The 26,036-nt window shown below is 39.3% G+C and overlaps 1 protein-coding gene across 3 annotated transcripts in view; it reads left to right on the top strand.

Annotated features, from left to right (window-relative positions):
- The first annotated feature begins 1,297 nt into the window (after positions 1 to 1,297).
- Positions 1,298 to 26,036, top strand: part of dscama (Down syndrome cell adhesion molecule a) — a 94,990-nt gene continuing 70,251 nt past the window's right edge. For 2 of the 3 annotated variants that reach the window (XM_044140251.1, XM_044140250.1), the window contains exon 1: positions 1,299 to 2,236. In XM_044140251.1, the coding sequence (XP_043996186.1) occupies positions 2,194 to 2,236 (43 nt within the window). In that variant the 5' untranslated portion in view covers positions 1,299 to 2,193. Of the gene's footprint in view, positions 2,237 to 26,036 lie in introns of all 3 variants that reach the window. The other variant, XM_044140252.1, reaches the window with a different exon arrangement.

The following is a 26,036-nucleotide window of genomic DNA, read 5'->3' as shown; positions in this document are numbered from 1 at the left end:
TTATTTGTATGGCACATTTCAGCAACAAGGCAGTTCAAAGTGCTCTACATAATAAAACCACAAAAATACAAAGTCATAGAACACAAAGTCAACAACTGAAACATTACAGTGACAAATTAAGGTGAAATTGATTATTGATTTCAAAGTAAAAAGGCCTATTTGAAGATATATGTAAAAAAGAAAAGATTTTATGCATTAATAGCGTGTAAGCAGTATTGTTAGAACAGAAAAGAGTAAATAATTTCACATCCTAATATCAGTTCATAACTAGAGTCAGTGTTGTTAAAGTTGTAAATAAACAGACCGTGTTAGTGAAACTATAAAGTCTGAGGATGAAAACTTGATTGGCTGTAGAGTAGAAAAAACCTTTTAAAGGATGCTGTTAAAACCGAGCCGGCGTTTCAGTCTCAGGTTGCAGTACAATAATTACAGCACAGTCAATTATTTTTTACTTTATTGTGTGAAGTAAAGAGATTTAGCAGAAAATATTCATTGCCAGGAAGTCGCCTTTGTACATCACGCCAGTCTATTTTCTAAAGAGCCACCTGCTCATTACTAGCTGTGATGTGTTAATGTGGAGGTCACCTCTAATTATTTCAAATAATCAACATTTACCTCGCAGTTTAGGCATTTAGTGTGCATGTGAATCCCCTCTCATATCCCCCCCTCAGTCCTCATGTGCAGTTGGAATGGACCACAACTCATGGAGTGGGTCTGACATGGCTGCTGTTTGATGCCCCCTGCTGCAGAGGGGAGGATTACTACTCATATTTGTCAAGGTCAATTTTTGAAATCAAGGGGGTTACAGCTGGAAGGATCCCCCCTCCACACACATACACACAGCTTAACCCCCCCCCCCCCCCCCAAAACAAACCCCCAGGATTTACATCTCACCCCAATTAAGGTAATTTAGCATGTGTTATTTCTCTCTGTCCTAAATTCTTCCATAGCATCAAGTCAGGTGTAGGCTACACCACTATCCCCCTTCCTCCTTCCTCCAGCCCTACACACTAGCAGTGCCAGCAAAAAAACAACAAAACAAAAACAGAAGGATGTCCTGAATTGCTAGATCTCTCTCACCTATTAAAGCAGCCCTGCCTCTGAGTGGGGCACCTTGATCCGTCATCTCTGTGATACAAAGAAAAAAATATATTTTTTTTCTTGCTTTCTAACGCTCCTACAGAGGCTCAGCTGCGCGCTCCCCCTCCCCACCCCACCCTTGTACCTTTAAGGCAATGGAGAGGGACAAAAGCGTCTGCGGAGAAGGAGGCGCGGGTTTATTCCAGCGCGCTCTGAGGCAGGGCAGGTTCTGAGCGCAGGGAACCACAGCAGTGCGCATTGTGTGCGTGGAAGATGCGTGTGCTTGTTGCTCCGCGGACGGAGAGAGGCGGCGAAGAAGAGAAAAGGAGTTTCCAGCGCAGCTAACAATCAACTCCATCCTCCTGATTTTTTTCTTCTTCTTTCCAACTTTTCCCTCTCACGGCTGGGATGACACATCTGGCTTCACGCTTCTAATTTTTTTTTTAATTTTTTTTTATCTCATATTATTTATTTTCCTTATTTTTTAAAAGGCTTTTTTTGTTTGTTTTTATTGTTCTTGTAGTTGGGTGTGCGCAAAAAAAAAAAAAAAAAGAAAAAGAAAAAAAAGGGACTTTGTCCTATGTGTCTCCAGCCTCTGACTCAGCGGCAGCAGCAGCGGAGGTGTCGGCACTGCTCACCTGGACCGGAGCGCACCGAGCCGAGCTCGCTCATGTTCCCCGCAGAGCAGCGCTCCGATACGGGCGGACGGCTGCTCTGAGGCCCGGAGCGGTGCGGTCTGGTGCGGTCAAGTCCAAACGACGGCGCGGGGTGTGGAGGGGGGAGAAGCAGAAGAGACGCTACAGTTGTGGATCTTATACAATATCTGCGGCTGTACCAGGAGACAATCACCAGCAGGAAGAAGCTCTAACCTCCTCCTCTTCATCTTCTTCTTCTTTTTCTCAACGTGCAGGATTGAGGGAGAGAGAAAGAGAGAGAGACAGAGAGAAGGGAGAGAGGGAAAGAGATTTGCAAGCTCCGCTTTCTTTCATTGCAACTGACTTGTTGAAGGGATAATAATAATAATAAAAAACAAAAAAACGGAGAAACAACAAGAAAGAGTGCGTGGAGAGAAGAAGAAAAAGCATTAAGATTGGATATTGAACGGAGCGGGGCATGTGGATATTGGCTCTTATCTTTTCCCAGTGCATCTTGAATGGTGAGTGATGCTTATGCGCACATCGGAACTTCAAGTTTAGCCCAATTATCGCAGCGTTATCCGACGGTTCGAACCCCAGCCTGCACGGTGCCGGTGCTGGTCTGCTGAGAAAATTCGATTATTTCTTTTTATCCCCCTTTTTTTTAGTGGTGCTTTATAATGAACGGATGAGGAACAGGCTGTTGCTATGTCCTGTCACAGGCTATGGGCTCTGTACGTGTGGGGGCTCAGGGGGGTGGGCTGACGGTTCAGTCCGCAGGAGCCCTCATGGAGCTCAAGTGTAAAATTGTTTCACCATTTCTGCAGGTTCAACATTTACAAATAACCTTTTATGAAGGGAGAAGTGAAGCAGAAAGAGAGGAGAGGGAAGCAAAAAAAAAAAAAAAGAGAGAAAAAATGTAGGCTGATGATAGGTGCAGCCTGTGCTGCAGAAGCAACATTATGCATTTCCAAAAATATTGTTTAAATTCCTCAATTAAACCTTAAATTTAAGGTTTGAACGACATCTAACAATTATTTAGCTTCATTATTAGCAGCTTCTGTAGGCGATTATTTATTCTCCATCCTAAACCTGCACAGGGCCTCAGTCTGTGTGGCTTTTCCTGCTTTTGCTTGCAAATCAACAGCAAATAATCAATTTCTACTTATAAAACCTGCCTCATGAAACCATATGAATTGGCAAACGATTTTTCCTCAATATACTTCAGTGCTTACTTGGTGCAGTCAGCAAATTGTTTAAATCTTGAAGCTGCATTTCTAATTTATTTCAGACAAATCAGTTGTGTCCCTCAGTCTGCCTTTAATCAGAACAATAATAATTGTTTGAATTCAACATGATAAATTGAAACTGAAAACAAGCAAGCATTTTGGTGGAAATGTAATCCATTTACATGCATTTTGTAATACATGCATCCATTTTTATTATTTTAGGTTGTTAACAAATTGCTTTAACATAGGATTGCATGTTTCCATGTTTGTTTGTCCTGCAACATCCAATGTGTAGCTTAAGAATTACGAATACATAGGTTGTCTGCGTTTTCTTTTCCTTTTTTCTTTTTTCCGGCATTGCACCCGCCATATTAGAAGCACAGACGTGGAGTCATTTTGAATTGGGGGGGAAAGAAAAAAAAAGAAGACAAGCCCTTTATAACCCTTGCCTAAGCGCACATCTCACTAAATGAATCCATACATCGTTTTGAGCACAGCAAAGTCCTCCAAAGACGGGCTGGATAAGAAGCTTTCTGCTCACTTTGGAATAAGGGTTACTTTTTATTATGATTGTTACGGCGAATACAAGAATTGAGGAAAGGCGGAGGCTGTGAAGGGGGGCACAGTGGTGTAATGGGTGGGATGTGCGTGTGTTGGGGGGCAGATATCAGTAAGACAGAAAAGGAGGATGTTTAAAAGCTCTTCTGGGAGGAAAAATTGAAAGAAAGAGGTTAAAAGTGGCCAGAGTGTGGACTGAGATCAGAGGACGATGCGTCAAGCAAACATGACAGGCAAACCATTTTGTGGCCATGCTAAGGGCTCAGCGAAGACAGACGTTATTTGCAGGGGGAGACTTAGAAAAAAAAACAAACAAACATGATTTTCTGGAAACAGATCCTGGAAACAAAAGAGGACGCCGCTGGTTGCTGCAGGACTGTCTCTCTGTACTGAGCTTTAAAAAAAAAGTCCTTCTCTTTGCTTTGCTGGTGAATGGCTTTTTCAGTCTCTTTGGTCCAGGCAACAGTGTTGCAAAATGGCTGCTGCTACAGACAGCTAGAGGAAAACTTTGAACGGCAGACACAGCCAGTCGTGCAATAGCGACAAATGTTAGATTTGTCGTATGTATATTAAAAAAAAACTCGCTCTGTTTGATGCTGACCTTCTGTGTCGAGTCAAAGAATTAAATGCAACCTTTTTTTTTTTTTTTTTTTTAATAATGAAATACCCAGATGCACCATAAACAAGCCTCCCTTTGTATTTTCACTCCTTGTCTTTCATTCGCAATAAGAATCTGTGACTGCTGATCTCTGATAGCTTTGTTTCTGCCGCCTGTTTGTTGTGCTTGAATAGGCCTGCAGAGATTAAGGGGCTGGTGAGCCTCCAGCAGAATGTTTTTTATTTTTTTATTTTATTTTTTATTATTATTTTGCACCTCTTCTGGACTGAGAGCTGCAGCTCTATGAAATGAAAGCTTTTAGAGCTCCGGTCCAGTGCGGGCTGCTGAGGTTGTCTCTATGGAGACCCAGGTAATGAGTGCTGCTGCAGTGTGGGCTTTGGGCAGGAGAAAACGCTGCACTCCGTTCAGGTGACCCGAGCAACGCTTTTCGCTATATTACAGCCCTTTACTCCTTCCTTGCAATTACACGATGATTACCTTTCACTCCTTGGTCTGATTTGCCTCAATGATCGCATTGATTTGTTCATATTTTGCTATGCCTTTTCATGAAGGAAGGAAAAAAAAAATCAAACTCTGCAGTGAGCATTTCTGAGCCTGTCACACGTTCCCCCCTCAGCTCCCCTCTTCCCCGTTTAGCTCCAAACTGCTATTTGCCAATTTGAGGACACATTTGCAAGCTCATCTCCAGCGCATATAAACAATCCACTGCTGCAGAGAGTGAAAGCTGCTGTGGAGTTCACTTCAGCGCCGCTCGAGCCTTTGAAGTGCTCTCGCAAAAGCGCCTATTAAAACCATAAATGTAATAGGAACAAAATATTCTGATTATTAGGGGACAGAATGGAGGAAGTGGCATAATGTTGGGTTTTTTTGAGGGGTTTTTTTTAGGGGTTTTTTGCCTGGCCATGCCAGGGATGAGGACGAGGCTGAAGCGAATGCTCCATCAGACCCTAATAAGCTCTGTAAACATACAGTGGAGATCCTCTGTTGGCTTTTGAATACATTTAGCTTTCTATAGCTTTCTGTGTGGAACTGAAAGACACTTTAAGAGATTAGATCTTTTATTATAAGTTCATCATGTTATAAAGTGGAATTTAGGTTGTTGTTTTTTCACTGCACTTGGGTTTAGTGATAGTTTCTGCAAAGTAAACTATTTATTGGGTCATTCATGTTAGTAAAAATGCATCCGAGTTGTCTGTCATCAGTAGTTGGACTGATCCCGATAGAAACAGGGATCATCAGAGTCAGTAAAGCCCAGAGACATGAGAAAAGGTTGGAATAAAAATATCTTAGAAATGGTCTTCTGGACAATTAAAGTGAAAAAAAAGATTTGATTTACTAAAGAAAAGGACTTATAATTCAAAAGTATTGTCAGAAGATACTCACATGATTTGCATAATTATGGTGAAATGTACTAAAGTCCTTATTCTTTGTCGTGTTGTTGCACTTTCAGCTTTTATTTTGGCAGACTTGCTGTAGTTCTATTTATAAACTGTAGGTGGTAGTGCTGAGAAATAATACTGATGTGCTGCTGGAAGGACAGCAGAAGAAAAGCCTCAGCAGCGTTCGTTCACAAACCCAATGTTTCATCACAATGATCAGATTTTTCCAGAACAAACCATTCATGTATAATAATTCATGTTTAATAAATTGTGATTTATCAATATTATTTGGAAAACTTCTAAGTAAGGTTTTTTTTTTTTTAAGAAACCATATGATAGCAACTTAGATTTTTCAGAAATCCAGGGCAGCCACTTTGATAGAAAACATTTTTATAGTAACAACACTACAGAGGACGATCCCGCGCTACTGTTCCTCAAAAGTCATTCATTTCACAGTATTTCTTTTATTAGATACCATATTCTGTTCTACTTTACGGTTTTAAACAACTATCACCAGTCAAAACAAGGATGTTTAGAGGTCACATGAGGGCCAGAGAGAAAGTGGGTCTCTGAAGACCCAGGCCTTTTGGTTTACATCTGTCACTTCACGTAGAGGCAGGAAGGGTTGACAGTCGCGGCAACACAGCAAACAACAGCCGAGCTCAGCTCTTCAGTCGCACTTTAAAATCAGCACACCAGTCAACTGAATGTAGGCCACAGGGAGCAAAGCTTCAAAACGCTCGGTTTGAATGAAATGGTGGTCATATTTCCATTGGTTCTGTACAATAACACAGTGAAACAGGTCATTGTTTTAAAACCAGATACAATGATTTATTCTTAGTCACTTTTCAGGTTTTTATTTAAGCTTAGGACAACGAATAAATTAAAGAGGCTTCAGTTCTTCTGTAAACATGAGAAGTATCATAGCTGGTGCTCTAGATGGCAGTAAGAAGTAAGACCATTTTTATTTGTTTTAATAAGATGCTGAAGATGTAACATCAGAAAGGATTAGTGACTCACTCTTTTCGTGGACAGAGCGGACTAATCACTTTGGGATTTGTTGGTGCCATCGGGTCAGGATTCTTTTTAGTTTCTTTGAGGCTCCGCAGTGCGTACATGTGCCTCGACTTGGCTGTGAGCAGACTCAAGCATATGTTAATGGATGCACATTGAACTGTTAAAGGTTTCATTTAACCCAGACTGGAACGCTTAAGGAGATGATAGTGTGTAGTGAGGCAGAAAAAGAGGGGGAAGAGAGGGGCAAGATGGGCCACGTAGAGACGGATCATCTTATTTTGCATCTAACGCTCAAGGAGTCGGATCAAATCTGCTTGTTTTCTTTTTCTTCCAGAAACAAGATGGTGACACGGTCCTTATTCTTTGTTCGTGTTGTTGTAAATACAGCAGGCCACGATCTGCAGGAACTAGACTAAACATTGTTGTTGCGCTTTTTGCCTTAGTAGTGTGGGTTAATTTAAAGAGAGATGCTCTTTTTTCTGCTGAGATGTAAACACTGTGATGTGTTTTGAATTAAATATGGGAAATATATTAGGTTAAATTAACTAAATTGAAGTGAAATAGGCTAGAAAACAATTTACAGTTGTTGTAGAGAGAAATATTGCAGATAATAGGAGGCTGTAAACTTGTTAACAAAACCTCCCCAAGCATCCCATGGTGCCATAATGTTGTGGTAAACCACCAAAATTTTAAACATAAAACTTTTTTAGCAGTCATTCCACCTGCTGGAAACACAATGGAACATATTGTTGCAGTTACAATAATGTTGTTTAAGGTGTTTTGATTTTGATAAACAATTTTGCAGAAATATGAAATTAAACCCTAATATCTAGGAGCAGGTCTCCTGTCTTTATCAAGTAACATGGACATAAAAAGTTAATATCAGCTGGTTAATTGACCGGGCTTTAGGTTCAGGTATCTAACCTGCTGCTTGTTTGAGCTGCTGTTTATAGCTAGCTAACAATATCTGTAATTTCCTGCCTTAAAACACCATCTAAAACACGTCTTAGTTTCCATACCTTATTTAAACATTATCTAGCCTTCTGGTCAGTGTTCAGCCATTACTCAACATGAAAACTGTTCTCACTTAATCACTTTCTCTGGCTTATTTCTCCACTAGTATCTACTCAGCATGACTTCCCTCAGCTCTGTGCAGTGATAAAGGTTTTCCACATGATTGTGTGGTACCAGGCCCACTTTTCAGAACCTCCTTCGCTAGGACTCCAAGGGTGCAGAGTCGAGCTAAAGACACATCAAAAGACTGTTGGTCACTGATTGGCTAGAGTGTGGAGTCACAGGGCGATTCCCTTACCATAATCCAATACACCTTTTGTAAAAAGTCACAACTGAGTCTGACAAAAAGCCCTAGAGTGAGGCGAATATTCAACATGTCCTCCATTGTTGGGTACAGATCACGTCACAATACTTCAGACCACAGGTGTCAAACTCCAGTCCTGGAGGGTCGCTGTCCTGCAACGTTTAGATGTGCCTCTGCTGCACACCTGAAAAAATAATTAGGTCATTAGCAAGACTCTGGAGAACTGATCTACACAAGGTGGAGGTGATTAAGCCATTTCATTCCAGTGTTTTGTACCTGTGGCACATCTAAAAACTGCAGGACAGTGAACTTTGAGGACTGGAGTTTGACACCCATGCTTCAGACACTGGAGTCACCCAACTAAATGAAAAACCCGCCCACTAGGACTGTTACTCAATCAAAATAGTGAACTACTTACACTGTTTAGATACTACAGCTACTGACTGTCCTAAAAGTTGCTCGATGATGTCATCAGCTAATCTGCATATTTCGTCATAGGCTTTAAAAGAAAAAAAATATTAGAGTCAGTAAGTCAAAATGTGATTAAAAATACTCTAAATATGTTTTTGGCAAATAAATGACTGAGGCAAATTTATTTTAGTGTGGCAGTTTCATAAAAAAAAAAATCTTAGGTCACATAAAAATACTATATTTAGATTATATTTACATTCTTTGTTATTCAGAGTGGTAGGTTTGCACATACGTGATGCAACTGCTGTATGGAAATGGGATAGAGTTGATCTCCTCTCTGCCCTGACTGCAGGCTGGGTTTGCTGCACAATGAGGCTGCTGTCAGACTGACCACCTGCAGCTGTTGGGGTGGGAGGGTCTCAGTGCAGCACTCACTGCTGATGTATGATTTGTTCTTTCGTATGCTGTCGCCAAAATCTCCAAGAAAAAAGTTGCTAGATTTATCTTTAGCTGCCTTTAAAAAAAAAAAAAAAAAAAGTTGCTAAATATAGCAACAAAGTCACTAAGTTGGCATCGGTGTGTAGAGTAGAGCCGAGTCTGTAGAGCTGCTGGGCCAATAGAGGAATTTAACATGTAAGAGACGTATGAAGGCAATGTTTTGCAGTTTTGATACAGTAACTTTTACCATCTTCAGTGGATAACTGATCACCAAGTCATACTTAATACAGGTGCTCAATATGGCTGACAGGACATATGAAGGGAAGGGGAAAGGGGGGACTTGCTGGATTGGGTGAGGAACCCGTTGATAACTGCTTGCAGTTCTAGTTCTGACTACAATTCACGAGGCAATTCAGAAACAAAGACAACGTTTGCTGTATTTGCTAATACTTGCAAACAGTTAACATCAAACTTGCATACAGAAACAGTAGAGTTTCCTTTCACAGAATTTTGGCTTGTGTGTCTCAGGATACAGAGAGGCTATAGTTCAGCGTGATGGCAAACCTCATTAGTTGGATCTCTGTGAAATCTTCTGTGGTGTTTTGTCTTCTCTGAAAATGCCATGGCACCAAAAACAGCTTGGTCCAGCAATGCGCTAAAAGGAAAGGTGACTTAACAGGATAACAATTAGGTGTGTTATTTATGTCTGTGGACTTTTACATAAAGTAGGGCAGTAGGTCAATGCTGGGACCAAGCAGGTAGTTGTAAATGAACTTTTTCTTTTTCTTTATTGCTTGATTTTCTTTTTCCCACAAAAGACAGATTTTAGTTGAACCTAAAATGAAATAAAGCTTGGTGATGAACCTAAATGTAACCATGTAGGATTCATTGTGCTTTCTTCAGTTCATTTATGCATACAGTTTTTCAATCGCTAGAACAATGAGTATGTAATGGAATTTAGCGTCCATCCATTTCCTTACCTTCCTAATTCCTAGTATGGTTTTTCAGCAGTCATTGGGTAAAAATGTGAGGTACACCCTGGAAAGATTGCTATGGCAACACGGAAACAAACATCCTTGCAGACATACACATTTACTGTCATCCACCTGAGAGCCATGCATGTTTTAGACTGTGGGAGTACTGGAGGGCCAGCTGAAAACATTATACCGAAAGAAATGGCAAGATTTACACCACAACTCTATCTTGCAGCGAGCAGCCGTGCTGACATGAGTTTGAATATCTAAAACTAAGTAGCATATTAACAAGCTTACATATCTTTTACTTCTAAGAATGTTGGCTGCTTTTACGTTGGGGTTCTGAAATCAGAATACAATCACGGGTTTACACAGTTTGGAAGTTTAACCAGCAGAAGGAAGATGTAACGCCTGGAGAAAATTATTTTGGGCTTCGCTTCCAATCAACTGTAAATGATTAAATCTTTTATTGTTTTGAACCTGAATCTTTAGAGTAGCATGTAAAATTCTGCTATGATGCCTGATGCCAACTAATCAACATGTTGATTAGTTGATAAAAACGTGTTGCTGGATTATCATGTCTGCCTCTTAATGTCCTCCAACAGGTTTATTAAATGTTTATTATTAAGCACACTTCTGTAAGATAGGGACTACTTCCTGCCGTCTTCTTCGTGGTTTGTGCCAGTGGCAACATCTGGTAGTTGATCATGTGATTAATGTGATGTTATCATTGCAGTTTTGCAAAATTAACTCATTTTGATACAGCCAAGAAATAAAAATAAATAATTAAAGACCTCATTCTAATGCTAAACTTTTTTTTTTTTTATTGAAAACAGAAAGTTCTTCAAAATGTGGTGTATTTCCTTTAAGTGAATTTATTTTTCAAATGTCAACATTGCAACAATGCAGCTACTGTTCTCTGTGAAGCAGCACACAGTCTTCATTTACAGGATTGACCTCTTTCCTAGTTAATTGTCTTTACTTCTCCTCTGTTACAGTACATCTGGACCACAATAAGTTCACTTTCATCTATAAAATTGCAGCTGACACATAGAAGATGATGAGCAAGAAAAAGTCAGGGACTCTGGGGCTGATTTTGTGAACACTGACTGCCTTACTGGACATGTTCATGAGCCAAACCCTTGATTAGCATTCCTAATCCAGCTTCGTTCCCGCAGCCGGGAATGTGTAACATTTTCAAACATTCTGCTGAATGTTTCATTAAAGCGCTGTTAGCCCCCCAGCTCCATTCTGCTCCAGTCTACGCTCTATCAGGTCTTACCCAGAAGTGATTATGCTAATTGCTGTTTGATCAGATGATTAAATTATAATTTGATTAATCCCGGGCACTAAGCGCTCTGAAAACGTTGCTGTGTGTTTTTGCTGCCTGGCGGTGTTTGCCGGGCCCTCTGTCGCCGAGATGCCGGTTTAGCGCACACGACCCAGGTGTCGGATGGGATGAGGGATACGCGCCGGGCTCCGATGGGAGGCGGGCACGGCCCTGAGTGAAACCCCGGTTTGATGTGCTGTGGCTTCGTTATCACAGGAAACACGGCGGTTAATGAAAGCCGCTTCTCATCTCTGTGCAGATCGAGGGCAGCTCTAATGCAGACAGCTGCCATTTTCTCCATAGCGTCTGTCTCTGTTGCTCTCAGCTGACAGTGTTTCCGTCAGGGTGATTTATTATAGCGGTGCATCAGGCTCCCTTCCACACCGCTAAATGATTAGATTTCTAAACCATATTCCCAGATCACAGGGAGAGCTTCTAATGCACCGTGATGTAAGAAAAATACAGACAACGCGATCTCTCTTACTTTATGAGTAACATAAAAGCGGAATATAGATCCATCCGAACTCAGAATGTACTCTGTAGGTTTCGCATAGTGGAAGTAAGTGAGAAATTAATACTGTTGCCTTTGAGGAAAATGGAAGGCTGAAGATGGGAGGGGCTCTGAAAGTGGAAAGTCATCTGACCCACAATCCTTTCTTAACCCCAGGACTTTGATTTGCCCTCCACTGCCACCTGCGTCCTGTTTTTATTTTATTTTTTTTTTACCTCTTTCTTTGTCTCCGTAGATAGCATGCACTGTACTGAGACTTCACATGAAAGTGGTTTTATTAAAAAGAAAATCAGTTTCTTTTAAATAATTCTTAAATTAGGACCTTCTGATGCCATGAAAGCATCACAAGGACTTTCAAATCAAAAGAATATGCACCAATCAGAGATTTGTGGACAATTTCTGATCTCGGGTATTTGTGAAGCTAAAACAACCGTCTGATACCGATGTTAGTTAAATTCTCTTGTAATAAACAGACTTGAGAAGCATTCAAATTATTTTCTTCTAGACTTCCTACTGAGGGAGAGTTTTCATAATAAATGCTAAATTGCTCAGTGAGTCTGTGAGAGCCAATTTAATGCAAAAAGAGAGGATTGGAAGTTTTAAACTGCCTTTAATACCTTATATTGGCTGTTGTACACAGTTTAGTAATCTGTTGAGTATTCTGATGATTAGATGAGTAACCAAATAAAAACTTGTCCCATTCTGTAGTAGTTACCTAAGCTAGTAAAAGAAATATATGAAAGAGAAAAAAAATGCTAGTTAAAAAAACTACTCGGTGTTTTTAACGAAAACGTTTTAATGTAATATTATTAAAACGTTTTGTTTTGACAGGGAAACAAAACAATCACCTGTTAGCATGAAGAAGCTCGATGCTAGTTAACCATCCACTACGAGCATTGAGCTTCTAACCCTAACCCTACACTGAGTTGTGTTGTCTGTTCTTGGACTGTTCTTTAGTCTTCAAGCTGTAATGGGAGCCAGGAGTACTGATGAACCAGTGAATGGACTTTTCCAGACTCAGGTGTCTGTTAATGCTAATACTTGAGACCGTCACTGCACTGAGCTGATTCATGAACACCACTTGGCTGGACCTCTGTTAAATTAGGTCAGTTACTTGAAAGGGGGGGGGAATATTTACAGTCACTTATTTTAAGTTACATATTCTTGTGGTTTAAGTTACATTTTAATATATGTCAATATTTTGTACAATCTGTTTTCTGTTTGATTTAAAAAGAGAATTTTTAGTTTTTTTGGTCAAAAACTGGTTTTTGTTGCTCATGACTAATTAGTAAAAAGAATATTAACGTCCAAATTGATTGAATAATTTTTGTAGGCAGTGTATTAAGAGCAGCTCTTTACAGCTGCAGGAGCTGGTTTATTAGAAACCTGCTACCCAAATATTCATTGGGGAAATAATTTAGATCCTTGTCTAAAACATTTCCAAACCTCATCCTTATCTTCAACAATGTTGCAACAACATCATAATTTGTCATTTGCAATTTCAGTCCCTTACTTTACTGATTAGTTTAAAAAAGTAACTTGATCACATTAGTGTGTTACTTCTAGCATGTTAGTGTGCATCACTGGTCATATCTGCATTGTTAAAGGGAGACCTAAAAATGCAGCTGCTATTATTGAAATTATATTGTAATTTGAAAAACAAGTGCTGGTGACAAGTTTCTTTCATGGAACGAATGTGCTTTAATTGCACTTTGTAGGAAAACAGATGACACTAAGAATGGACAGATAAGCTGAACGTAGCCCTGTCATAAACATTTTCCACTTGCATTTTAGGTGCCTTGGGATTAATTAAAACAGATATGGTCACAATCCATCAATCCGTCCATAAATCTATGGTAAAGGAAAACCTGGACAGATAAGAAGCTGCATTTCCACTGACCTCATAATTCCTCAATTTGACTTCTTGAAAACAAATTTGCTTAATGGAAACACAATTCCAACAAAACTTTGATTTTTAGATTAAAAGCTGTGGCGCTTTTTTTTTTTTTGGCTACATCAAAATTGGTTTATTTAACAAAACTGCAATGGAAAAATTTTTTTTCACATCATAGAGTCACATGATCACCAACTGTTGCCACTGGCTCAAACCACAAAGAAGACGACAGGAAGTAGTTGCACGATGATGACATGGCATATTTTCCAATGACTTGTCGCATGAACAAATTTATTCACGCGTGATTTCTTATTTAATCCCAATTGTAGAATTATGATTTTTCAACATTAAGATTCACAATGTTTTGCGCACATTTGTAATGGAAACAAGGTTCTTGCGCCTCAAAGGTATTTATCAAAAATAGACGCCAATGAAAAGTGAACTTTTATAAACCGTCATGTGCTGGTTTCTGGCAGATTAACGACACTGGAACTAAAGATGTAGTGCCTCAGGTTATATTACGTATGAGCTGCAACATCGCATAAGTAGTGTAGATTATCTTCAAGTTGTCAGCCTTCCTCCTTAAACTAATCTCTCCATTCAAACACACACACTGGGTTTAATGTCCTCCTCCTCTTCCTACCTGATCCACTCTCTCCTTCTGTCTGTTTTTCCCCTCCATCAGCTCAGTCAGGCTGTGGTTTAGCAAGCGAGCAAATGTGGGCGGAATCTTTAATGAAACAGAAATAATGCCACTCAACCACTCTCTGAAAGTATGCACAGTGTATACTGCACTTCAAAGTATTACATACAAATTTAAGTCAAGTACTGTCGAAAGGTTCAGAAAGTCAGAGACTAAAGAGGAAATCTCTAACAAAAATGCTCTGTGTGAAGCGCAGCTCTGGTGGTGCTGAACGGAGGTAAGAAATTTAGGACTCCAAAGTTTCTGCACCAAAACCAAAGCCAACAAGGTGGTTGGATCAACTTCACTAAACATCCATCGCACGCGGTGAGCATAACCATGACAACGCACACGCAGGAATCCTGGAGAAAGCAACGGAGTCAGTTACTGAGTGAAATGAAAGAGTTTTTAAAGAACGGTTGGAATTTATTTGCAAAATAGACCCATAGAAGATGTCAGAGAGAAAATGTGGTGCATCTTATGAGTCCTCAGGCTGCTGAGCATTTTAAACATTAATGTGGTGAGCTGTGGTGAATGAAGCACAAAGTATAGTTAGCTTAACAACTTGTCAGGATTCTGTTTAAAACATGGCCGTTGTCACTAGGAAGGTAAGAAAATTAACAGCAAAAACACAAAATCTACCAAGTATGTTTGGTCTAGTTTCTAGTGCAAATATCTTAGCACACTTGAAATAAAACAAAGGCAATTTAAAAGTAACTTTTTATTAAGAAATGGGAGAAATAGTACTAGTTATAAGTGAAATAATCTGCAAGTGGAACAAGAAATTTTCCCATATTATAAATTAAAATGTCTTGTTCCACTGGCAGATTATGACATTTAAGTTTTCACCAATCTTAAGGAATTATTGACTTTAACAAGCTCCTACATTTTGCTGAAAAGTTACTTGTAAGTCACTTTTCGCTTTTATTTAAAAGCGCAATTTTATGTGTTTTCCTGGCACATAGTGCCATTTTATAGCACAATCAAATAACGATGTTAACTTTGTTATAGAAATGCTATATGTATCAAACATGACTTAAAAGAAATGTGACTTAGTAATTTAGCACCTTGAAATTTGGCCTCTGTCTCTTTAAAAAAATCCTGCTCTTTCTAACACTCCACCTGCAGGAAGTCATCACATCACTCCTCTATTAATCGTTTAATGTTTTTATCAGCGTTGCACTGAGAAGTAGTTCATATAATGATGTGTTCATCAGCTGATGTGCAGTTCCACCAGGTGTTTGCTAATTGCTTCTGGCTAGTCTGAAGGAGCAGAGTGGGGAAGTCGTGGGTTAGGGTGCTCTGTGAGGCCGAATCGTGGAAGCTTGGAAACTGCAGCTGTTTTTGATGAGGAAATAACATAATATGATGTAAAGCACAAAGTTGTTTTCATGTAATACTGCCCCTCTAAGAGTCACTATAGGGGTTCATAACTTGGTGACCATGACTGTGCATCAATTTTTCTGTCCCAGTCAGACCATCTGTGTTTCTTTCTCTGAAATTCAAGAAGTATGACTGCAATGTGCATGATGTCTTTGATGGTCCTTACAGCTACATCTGTCTAGAAAATGGAAACGTTCACTAATGTTATGAGATATAAGAATTCATAATGTAATGTTAACCCAAATGCAAAGATGTAGAATTTTTATTTTATTTTATTTTTTAAGTTTTAGACCTTTCGGATACTGAAACCTGCTTTCTCGTTGTTCTGTCTGTGTAGAGGGTTGCTTGGTTTCACATTGCCAGTCTGTGACGCTGAGCACTCTCCAAAAAGCTGATGTTGAAAAAGTTCCAATGACAGTACTATCTGTGTCCCCTAGAGTTGTAGTCATATGCAAAAATGATGGTTTGCTACTCAGCCCGGTTTTAAAGTTCTAGTTTGGTATGTACTCAGTACATTACATATTGAATTACTGAAGATTTGGTTACCAATTGTACCTGAATACAAAATAAGTCAACCGTCTGTGCAAACGTGTTTTATATATCGTAGATAGGTAAACAATCCAGTGTTTGTACACGACCCCAATAGTGCAATTCAATGGGTCCAGCAGAGTCCTAAACCAACATGGCTTGTGGTGTCATGGATTTCTCTAGTCTCTGCTTGGTGTTTGTGTCCTAACTCAAAAATGACTGGTGTCTTCTTTAACCAGCCTTTGTCCATTTATTCACTTGTTGGGGGTTCTCTTCTCAACTGTGTGTTTTTATTTTTTTATTTTTTCTTCTTCTGTCATTGGGTACATCCACACCAGCCCTGTTTAGTCCACTTTAGTTGAACTCTAGTTTCTTGCCAAACAAACGCTGGTTCGATTACAAACCTAGATCTCTGTTTGATTGGAGTGAACTCTGGTGCAGACCCAATGCATATATGTGATTGGGCACCATTCCAAAAGCAGGATGCAAACTATAGCGCAGGGCATTCTGGGAAAATGCAGTCAAATTAAACACTGTGTTTAGCAGGAGAAATGGCTCGTGATCAGATATGGATTAAAGAGGAGGTGATATTTTATATTAAGACAAAAGAGAAATCCTACAACCACTAAAATCTGACACCATTCCATTTTTTGCCTACATTTCATAAAGACGGGAGTTGTGCTTTGTGTTTTCTTAAATTATTTTGTGCTGTTTCCTTCAGTGGTTCTTGACGTCACACATTCTTTATATATTTGATCAGTCTTCCAAGTAACAAGTGGTTGGGAACGTTGCTGTGGTCTGCTGGCGTTCATGTAAATGAGCATTCACTGCCATGGACCACTCAAAGGTGACTCTTATTTTGCCCTCCAGAGAGCTGACATCAGAGGAAGGTAAAATTGGTTTTACATGGGAGCGACATAGCGCTGAATGGGGATCTTAACATTATTCATGAGAGCAAATTGGGCACCGTTGATTTAGAAGAGTGGGGGGACTCTTGCCTGCATGCATCTATGCTCAGTGCGGTGCTTATCTTTGTCGCTTATTGTGTAATCCCTTAAGGCGACGGGGGAAAGGGTGGAGGTTTGGGATGTCATCATGAAAACCAGCCTGTCCTCCACCCAATCTCCACCCTTCCCTATCAGCTGGCCTTGCCCTTCCCCCATCCCCACCACACTGCTTCCCGAGGCGGCTGCTTCAGAGTTCTGCCTTAATTACCTGATTTGCCTGCCATGAGCTGTCAGTGTGACTCAGTGCTATAGTTTACCCCAGTGGAGTCGTCCTAATGCCTTGATGCCTCAGTGCAAGCTGTAACACAACAAAGATCTCTGACCTGGTAAGGGGCACAGTGTGGCTCTGAGCCAATCAGACCCTGCTGTTTCAAAATGTTATCAGCCTTGAGCAGGGAGGACATGTTAAGGCTAATAGCTAATTTAATGTGATAAAACCCTGAACGAATGGAGGAAACCAAGTTGTTGTAGCAGACAGCTAAGCAGTGAACCGCAATGATATGGCAAAAGATGAAACACCATGGAGTTTTTTTTATTTCATTGCTACAGGAATACTGGAATACTCTGCACAGGTTTTGCATAAGCTGATTAAAGTTGTATGATTGAGGTAAATATAAAATGAGCAGGCTTGAATTCTTATGGGCTGATATATGGGTTAATGTATAGACCTTTTTATGTTGCATTTAAGTGGGATGTGTATTGATCAGACTCTTACTTAAATAAAGTGGTGAGGTAATTTTGGAAGCAACCACTGATTGACGCTGTTAGTGGAGGATAATGGGTTATATACAGTAGGGCTCCAAAGCCTTCAGGAAAAGTTTGGAATATTAGTATTATCTAAGCCTGGATACACATGGGAAGAAAAAATAAACTTTTGAAAAATATTTATATTGCCATCCGTCTGTTATATAAATTGAAACTGTAAATTTTGGTTTTGAAAAGTCTGGATTTCCTGTGGTGGGAGCATTTTGTCTGTGGTTGCAACATGTTTTGTTTGCAGAATTTTTATTTATTTTTTTTATTTATGATGTTTTACCTTGTTTCACGTGGTTGCATTACATGAAACTAAAAAAAGAAGCTTTTTTTTTTTAGTTTGTTTGTTCAGGAGCAGCCAGAACATACTTGTATAACCTTATTTCTAAGAATGTTGCATTGTTAAAACATTTCCTCATTCAGACACTTCAAGATGAATCTTACGATAGCAGGCTAAACCCAACAAGACGTCTCTTTACCAAATCTGACCTGATGTCTTGCCTGCACACCAAGCCCAAGTCAGTATCTATGTTTATCGGCTTCCAGACATTAACGCCCACCCCCTCGCGCATGCACTTCCATCTGACATGCCTGCATACACTCTCCTTGACTGAAACACGTCTGGTGCCCTTGAGCTCTAAATGCTGCAGCAGCGGCTCCACAAAGGGGATGACTACGCGAGGAGTCACCTGCAATCCACGATTAGAGGATTTCAGCAGGGCCTGCCACCAATAGGTGCTGACATGTGGGACTGTGCTAAGCATTATTCCACACTGCTAGTGGAGGAGACCTACTTCACTGGCCCAACAGGACCCCGTCTCCCTGCTGCTGCCCCCTCCTCTGAGACTTACCAGGGTAGACAACGCAAAAGGAGAGTTCATCATTTATGCATGTGCGAGATTTATAATTGAACAAATGACTTCTTATTTTTGGTGTGTTTTCCAGCAAAGCTAAATCTAACATTAGGACAGCCTGGTGAAATCGGAGGTGATTTGAATTTGGTGTTTTCATTAAGCAATCAAAGGTAGACTGCATTTTAAAGGGGCAGTGTTATAGATGAAGGTAATTTTACTTATATAGCACATTTTCGGCAATACAAAGTGCTTAGGTATTATATGACACAGTTAAGTGACGATATTAACTTCAGTTGTTCTATCTATCACATATGACTTAAAAGAAATTTGACTTGGTAATTTAACACCTTGCAATTGAGCCTTTGTCTCTTTAAGAGCTCCTGCTTTTTCTGAAATTCTGCCCCCAGAAAGTCATTGCGACATCACTCCTCTATTATCCTTTTAACAACATTTTTACCAGTGTTTCACTGAGAACTGGCTCTTATAATGAGCTCAGCAGAGACACAGTTTGCTAATTGCTGCTGGCTAGTTTGAAGGAACTGAGTGGGGGAGTTGAGATGGGAGATTAAATAATTTCTCAAACATGCATGAAATATTCAAAGTAACACTAAAGGTAGGTTTTTGATGAGGAAATAACATTATAATATTAAGTAAAATGCAATAAGTTGGATTTTACATATTACTGCCCCTTTAGAGTATCAATGTTGACAAAAGAAGAGAAGCTTTATGAAAAAAGAAAAAGGAATCCTTACTGTACAAAATTGTTTTTCATCTATTTAATAAATGCAAAGAAACATGCTTCTCAGCCAGGCAGAGACAACCTTCAAATATTTCTCTATCAGTCTCAGAGCGGACCAGCTATCGACAGAATCCACATGAAAATTTCATCACATCTCTCCAGATTTCGTTGCCAGCCCCCGCTTTTGATCTCACGCCGGTGTCTTCGGAATCATCAACACATCTTCAGAAATGCGCTTCGCCACTTTACGGAGTGCATCTGCGAGCGGCACATCTGTTGTGCGCTGCATCTTACTTTTCATGCCATCCATTAACCAGATTATCGTTTAACAGCCGTGCACACAAACACACTTGATGACAGCCAACAGCCGCCCACATGTTGTCTCTCTTGCTTGCGAGCGAGCGTTATTAAAATAAATTGTCTGGAATTCACAGCTGCACATTCGAATAATATGTCATAAAAATACAAATTGGGTTTATGTAATTTCTCCTTTATTAGATAATTCTCAGGGAAAAGTCACAGACTGTTAGGGTTGTCTTCAAACAAACAATTCTTGTTATTTAACAGCCCAGGAAAATGAAAAATGTCTGCCTGCAGGTGTCTTTTTCAGGTTTCTTCCCTTCTTCAACTCTAGGCTTTGTTGACATCTTTGCGCTCATGTATAAAATCTTAATATCTGCCTGGCAGATATTAAGGTTATGGTATTCGCCAAAAGAAAAATACTGTAATTGATATTAATTGAGATCAGTTTTCACAAACCACATTGATAGGATCAGGTCACTGACCCAGTGGTTCTGTTTTTTCATTTTCAAGCATTGATGGCTCAGAAAACAGTGTTCTGATATTTGTTCTGTCCTGCATGCGTTTTGCTGAGATTTCAACACTTAACCTAGCTGTAAACACAAACCACGTTAGTGGAGTCAGAAATGCAGTTTAAAAAGTCTGCAGTAAGAAATCCGAAGAAACAAAGAGCAGCTGTTCTTTTCTATTCACTTTTGATCTGCTTGCCCAGTTGCATAAGCGAACCAATCGATGATGAATACAGGTCAGATAAATTTTAGTTTGTTTTCTAAAACAGACATCTGCAGAAACAATGTTAATTAACATTAAACATAGTTATATCTCCCTGCCTTGGATTTTGCGAATGTTGCTTTAAGTAAACAACGATGCAGCATCAGCTTCCTAAGCATCTGATAGGGTGGGATGTTACTGCTGTCAGGCCAAAATGTTGCATCTCCACTATTCAGCATTTTTTTGGTGAAAATCAGCTCAGTTGATCCACATCCACATCTTTCTGTGGTTTAATTGGTACACATCTATCATTGTTGCAATACACAGTTAATCAATTAATCGCATGATCGGTTAAGATGAGCTTGATAGTTTCCACTCTAATGATTAATATATTTTGAGGGCCAATTTAGTTTACAGACGCCCGGCCAGGCCTGCACATCCGTTTAAAAGTATCAAAAACAGCATGTGACTTTGAACAAAAAGAGTTGAATTTATATTTAGAAGACAAATGTTTTTTTTGTTGTTTTTTTTTGTCTTGCTTTGTTTATTTTTATTTTTTAAAGAGAAGAGGGAGAAAGTGGAGAACCTTGATTTTATTTTTTACAAAATAAAATCAAGTTTAAGCTGATTTTTTTTCAACTTGAACTCAACTTGTCTCGTACCATCCTGCCACAACATAGTGTGGAAAATGCATATTTTTGTAAAAGTTACATACTGCAGCTTTAATGTTTTGCAAAATATGCATTTTCCTTTGTATTAGGACTCATGAAACATGTTTCTTGATATACCCAAACACAAGAAAAATAAGAAATAGTGTGACGAGCAGCTTTATCAAGTGACAACACTGGCCATTTCAAGTCGTCACCTTCTTTTCTTTATGGTCTTTGTTTCACCTTCACTGTTAAATTTGACCTACCTCCATTTTGAAAGCTTTCTATTTCCCTCTTTGCCCTCTTGACCCTCCACACTTACTATTTTTCTTGACCTCCCTGCGCTAAAACATAAATGCACCACCAATGCATCCTTCCGAACGGTTGGGATCTGGGTGGGGTTCGTCTCCCCATCAGTTGCCACCGTCTTTACGGATCAGCCAGCCATAAAAAGCTGATGGTGGCGGCGGAGGTGGTCTCCATTTTTTATGAGTTGGTGCAAATCATTTTATTGAGACAAAAGCAGTTATGAGGTGGGCTCTCCTCTCCTCATCACTCAGTCACTCTTTAAACATGCTGGGACTAAAGCCCGCCTGATGGCCGCTTGTTCTCATTTAGAATACAATTTCTCTGATGGATGATTACAGCCAAATGCTACTATCCTGGGAAGGTGGATAAATGTGAATATATTATTCCAATGTGAAGAGATAACACACTCTAAACAGATCCAGGCAGCATCTAAATTGGGTTGTTATTTCCTATGGCTTTATGACAGTTTGTCTTAACTTGTGGTCCAGATCTGAAAACTAAATGATTTTGAGTATCTCAAACTTTAAACTCCAGCTTTTTCTTGTATAAAAATGCTGATTGGTTTAAAATTTTAGCTATTTAAACTCAGATATGATTAAGTTTGACAAATTATAATTTCATGTCCTGTTTTCTTACATTACCTTTAATTTATTTAGTTCATAAACCCACTTATAGAGTCTGTGGTATTACCTGAAGTCGCACATAATCGCGAACTATCCCAGTAACAGACAGTTGCGTTTGCTTTCATGGGCCAAGAGGACTCAGCGGTATTTAGGAGATCATTACCAGAAATGTGGACAGATGGTGAGAGCCAATACTGACACAGTCATACACATAAATGCCTCAAGCTCCCCGCTATTCATAACAGATGCTGGGATTTTATGATCATCTTGATGGCAGATTTTCCTACTTGAGAAAACCCATGACAAGCTGTTACTCTGTGTGATTACAAGGCCGTAAATTAACCACTGAGAGGGCCCCCGTGTATCACTGCAGGGAGAGCGTGATGTTTATTAAGCTCGTGTCTCTGATTTTGCCTCAAACGCTGGAGCTTTCTTGTGCCTAAACTGTGTTTATGCAAGAGTGTGGTTCGGTGTTTGTCTGTCAACACAATCTATCTCTATGAACACCCACAGTAAAGAGTTCTTCATCTGAACAGTTCCTGAAATCATGTGCAGCTTTAGCCAAAAGTTTTCATTCGCTCATCATGGTCATTTTATATTATGTATTACAAGCTTGAACTCTCTGGATATTCTCTGTTACACACAAGGTCAAAATAGCATACAACCTCAAATATATGCTTACATTTCCCTAAATATAGTAGTAAGAAGTGCTGCAGGTTCTTTAACATTATCAGGCCTTTTTGTCATTAATACTCTCAAATGTCTGTGGCTTGTAGTTTATCTTGGTCCTCAAAAAAGGTTTTGATTGCCACCACTCATTCGATTGACCAACGTGTAGGACAGCAGGAACGTCTAAAGAGCTCAGTGAAGTGAAGGGGAACTTTGTAATTATCTTAAAATGACAACTTCTTTTCTTTTCTTTTAGAAAACCTTTTGATTGAGAATTCCAAGACTGTCAATTGAAACAAACGTAGAGGTTATTCAGCTGTGTCACTTTTTCCCAAGGTCCAAAACTGTCAACCTCAGATTGAAGGTGGCCTATTATTATGCTTCCTTGATCAGGTTCGGACAGGTCTATGGACTTTATAAAGCATGTTCATTACGTTTGTTGCACAAAATCCTTCTTAGATCATTAGATTTTAGTCGGGTGAGTTCTGCATATGTAGGGTTGCTTTAGGGCCTACTGTCACTTTAAATCTAAATAAGCTGCTGCTAGCCAAACCCCCATTTATTTGTATAAATAGTAATATTTATTGTATAAATAGTATTCATGTACTATTTATATGAATTATTCATATTTATTGTATAAATAGTATTACTGAAATAAATTCATTCTATCATATGACATAGCAGGGTATAATTAAGCTTTCACAATGGCTTTACCAAAGTATTACAATAGATCTATCGAAAATGTCTGAATTATTCTCAAATTCTAGATCTGTGTCAGGAAACAGTTGTAATTATATCTAACTATTCTGCCAAACGAAAATGGTTAGATATTCAATACTAACAAACTAGCAGATGACTTCAAAAAGTATACCTTTGGATTGCTTGGAGTATTTAATCAAGTGTTAGTGAAATATATGAATGTATGTGAACCTCTGTGTATAATTCTGGACCTGTATGGTTTGAGAAAATTCACAATTACTTCAAAAGCTCAAAAAGTCCTTGAAGTTTTATATTGTATAGTCACCACCTTGGAAGAAGAACGGCTCAAATGAATCATTAAAAAGTCCAAGCTAAATTTGATATTCATGCCTATTACCACTGACTATATCAAAGTTTGAACCGCGATTTCCTTTCGTCTCCATTGCCTTCCTCTGACACCATTTGGATCAGAAACGGCAGTCTTGTATCCGTTGACAACTGCAGGCCTTCCTCTCTCAACACCTCCAGGCTCAACCCTCAGAATACTGCATGTGTGAAGTGAGTCTAGCTCTAAATGTGCAGAAACATGTGTTCGCCACATTGTTTGTTTGCTGTAGCAGGTTGAACGACCAGTGGGTGGAAGTGGCTGGTGACTCGAGAACGCTCATTAGGAATTTATGAAGCGCTAAAATGTTTGGTCTCCAGGGAGGGGGGATTGGCAGCTGTCGCGCAGCCAAGCAAGTGGGCTGGCGACAGGAGGAGGGATCCCACATTAGCACAGAGTGGAGGCTGTGGTATACGGCAGCGGTGCCTGAAATATTTACAGTAGGTTACTGACACTGGTGGTTCATGCAACAGCTTTACAAGGTTGCGCCTATCACAAAACACCCAACGTAAAGTCAGCATTTGAATATTAACAGATTTTATGTTGTTTATAGCTGCTCAGCAGATGGCATCAAAATAATTTGCTAACTTTTAGTGTGTTGTAAATCCAATTGCGCACATAATCTTCAGCTTTGACTCTAAAATGCAATTATCCAAAATTATAGGATACATTTTTTTCAACCACATTTGTTTTTGGTTTTTGACAAATGTTTTGCAGTATTTAGGTACACTGTTGTAAAAGGTTTAGTATTACTTGTTTAATGACCTTTATGAACTACAACTTGAGATACAAAATGTCCAAAAACTGGAAGTCTTTAAAACTTTAGTTTGAGTCAGAAAGTGTCAACAAAGTTTTGTTCTCAATCAATTAACTGGACAATAATGTAATGTATAGTTCATAGTGGTTACGGCAAATGGCTGTTCCACGATGAATATTGGTGGGTTGACTTCAGCTAACCATTCCACCTCGAGACCTTTTAGTTTGTTGCAAGGCCTACCAAACATGTGTGGTTCACTAAATGGAAATAATGCCGCAGCAACCCCACCAGGCCACACTAAAAACAAACAATGGTCACTGTGGATTATATGCTGATTTGTAAACTGTTTGCAGAAAAGAAGAAAAGTAGAAGAAAAGAGCTAAGAAAATAAAGGGAGGAATTTCTTACCTGCAAATTCATGCATTGTTTTTGGGTGCAGAAATGAAAAACCAGCGACACTCTCAAGTTCTGTTTTTCTTCCTCTGCTTCTGATGGCCCTTGATTTTCTTTATTTACTTTGTGTATGTCGCTTTTAACCAAGGGTTGCTTGGTCCATGTCGATGTGTGTAGTAAGTGTAGGTGAAGTCAGTGAACGGTACCATCTGAGTCCGCTGTGCTTCTGTTGAATAGATTTACTTGAGTATGTATTCAAATTAAATGTATCAGATGAATGTATGTTTCTGTTGAGTCTGTTAGCATGTCATTAAAAAAGGCAAAAACTTTTTAATACCTTGATATCTTAATGATCCATGCCTAGTCTGGGGTAACAATAAGCTGGTGAAAACCAGCCCTTATTTACTTCGTAGAGAGTGTCTGAGCTCTCAGCTGTTGAGAAACAATTGCTTCGTAGAGGCATGGATTGAGTTATGGTTTTAAATTTCACCCAATTGCTAATGTTTGCCAGTAACGTAGCAAGCGGAATTGCACAGGAAGTTTTAGGGTGTTGTTTCTCTTGTGCTAAAAGTGTAGTAGGAGTATATTTAACCGTGGATCTGTCAATAATTACTGACCGTTATGGTGAAGGTCCTGGCTTCACACTGGCAACGTGAGTTGACTAATGTATTCAGAAGTGTATCACATCACATTGACTGCTGTAAAAATGAGAGTTTTGGCTACATGTTGTATGTATGCACTGTTAAAGAACTGTATTAAAGGTTGTTTTCTGTTCTCAGTGATTGATGACAGTAATCGTTTGTGCTAGTAATATTAGAGATCTGTTGAAGCTTTTGGACTCATCAGAGTCCCTTGTGAATGATGTGGAGATTTACAGTAGTTCTAGCTGATGAAGTTAGAGCTTGAAAATTATTGTTAAATCTACAACTGAAGAAAATTTTCATTTTTACATAAAAGCATCCGGTTGCAGATACGTTTTGCTTCGTAGACAAAATGAGTTCAGTCAATTTAACTGAAATGTTTTTTATACCATAAAGATCCTTTTTCAGACAAAATAAGACAGTTTCAGAAATATGATTTCTACACAACAGTGTACCTTTTATATGATTAAATCCACTACTTTTGTCTTTACAACATGCTACCCTAAGTAGCATGTTGACTACTTAAGGTGTAGTAGTCAACATGCTAGTAGGAGGCTACA

Source organism: Gambusia affinis, linkage group LG15, assembly GCF_019740435.1.
Source record: "Gambusia affinis linkage group LG15, SWU_Gaff_1.0, whole genome shotgun sequence".
NCBI classification, from domain to species: Eukaryota; Metazoa; Chordata; class Actinopteri; order Cyprinodontiformes; family Poeciliidae; genus Gambusia; species Gambusia affinis.
This window is presented reverse-complemented; position numbering and strand designations above follow the sequence as displayed.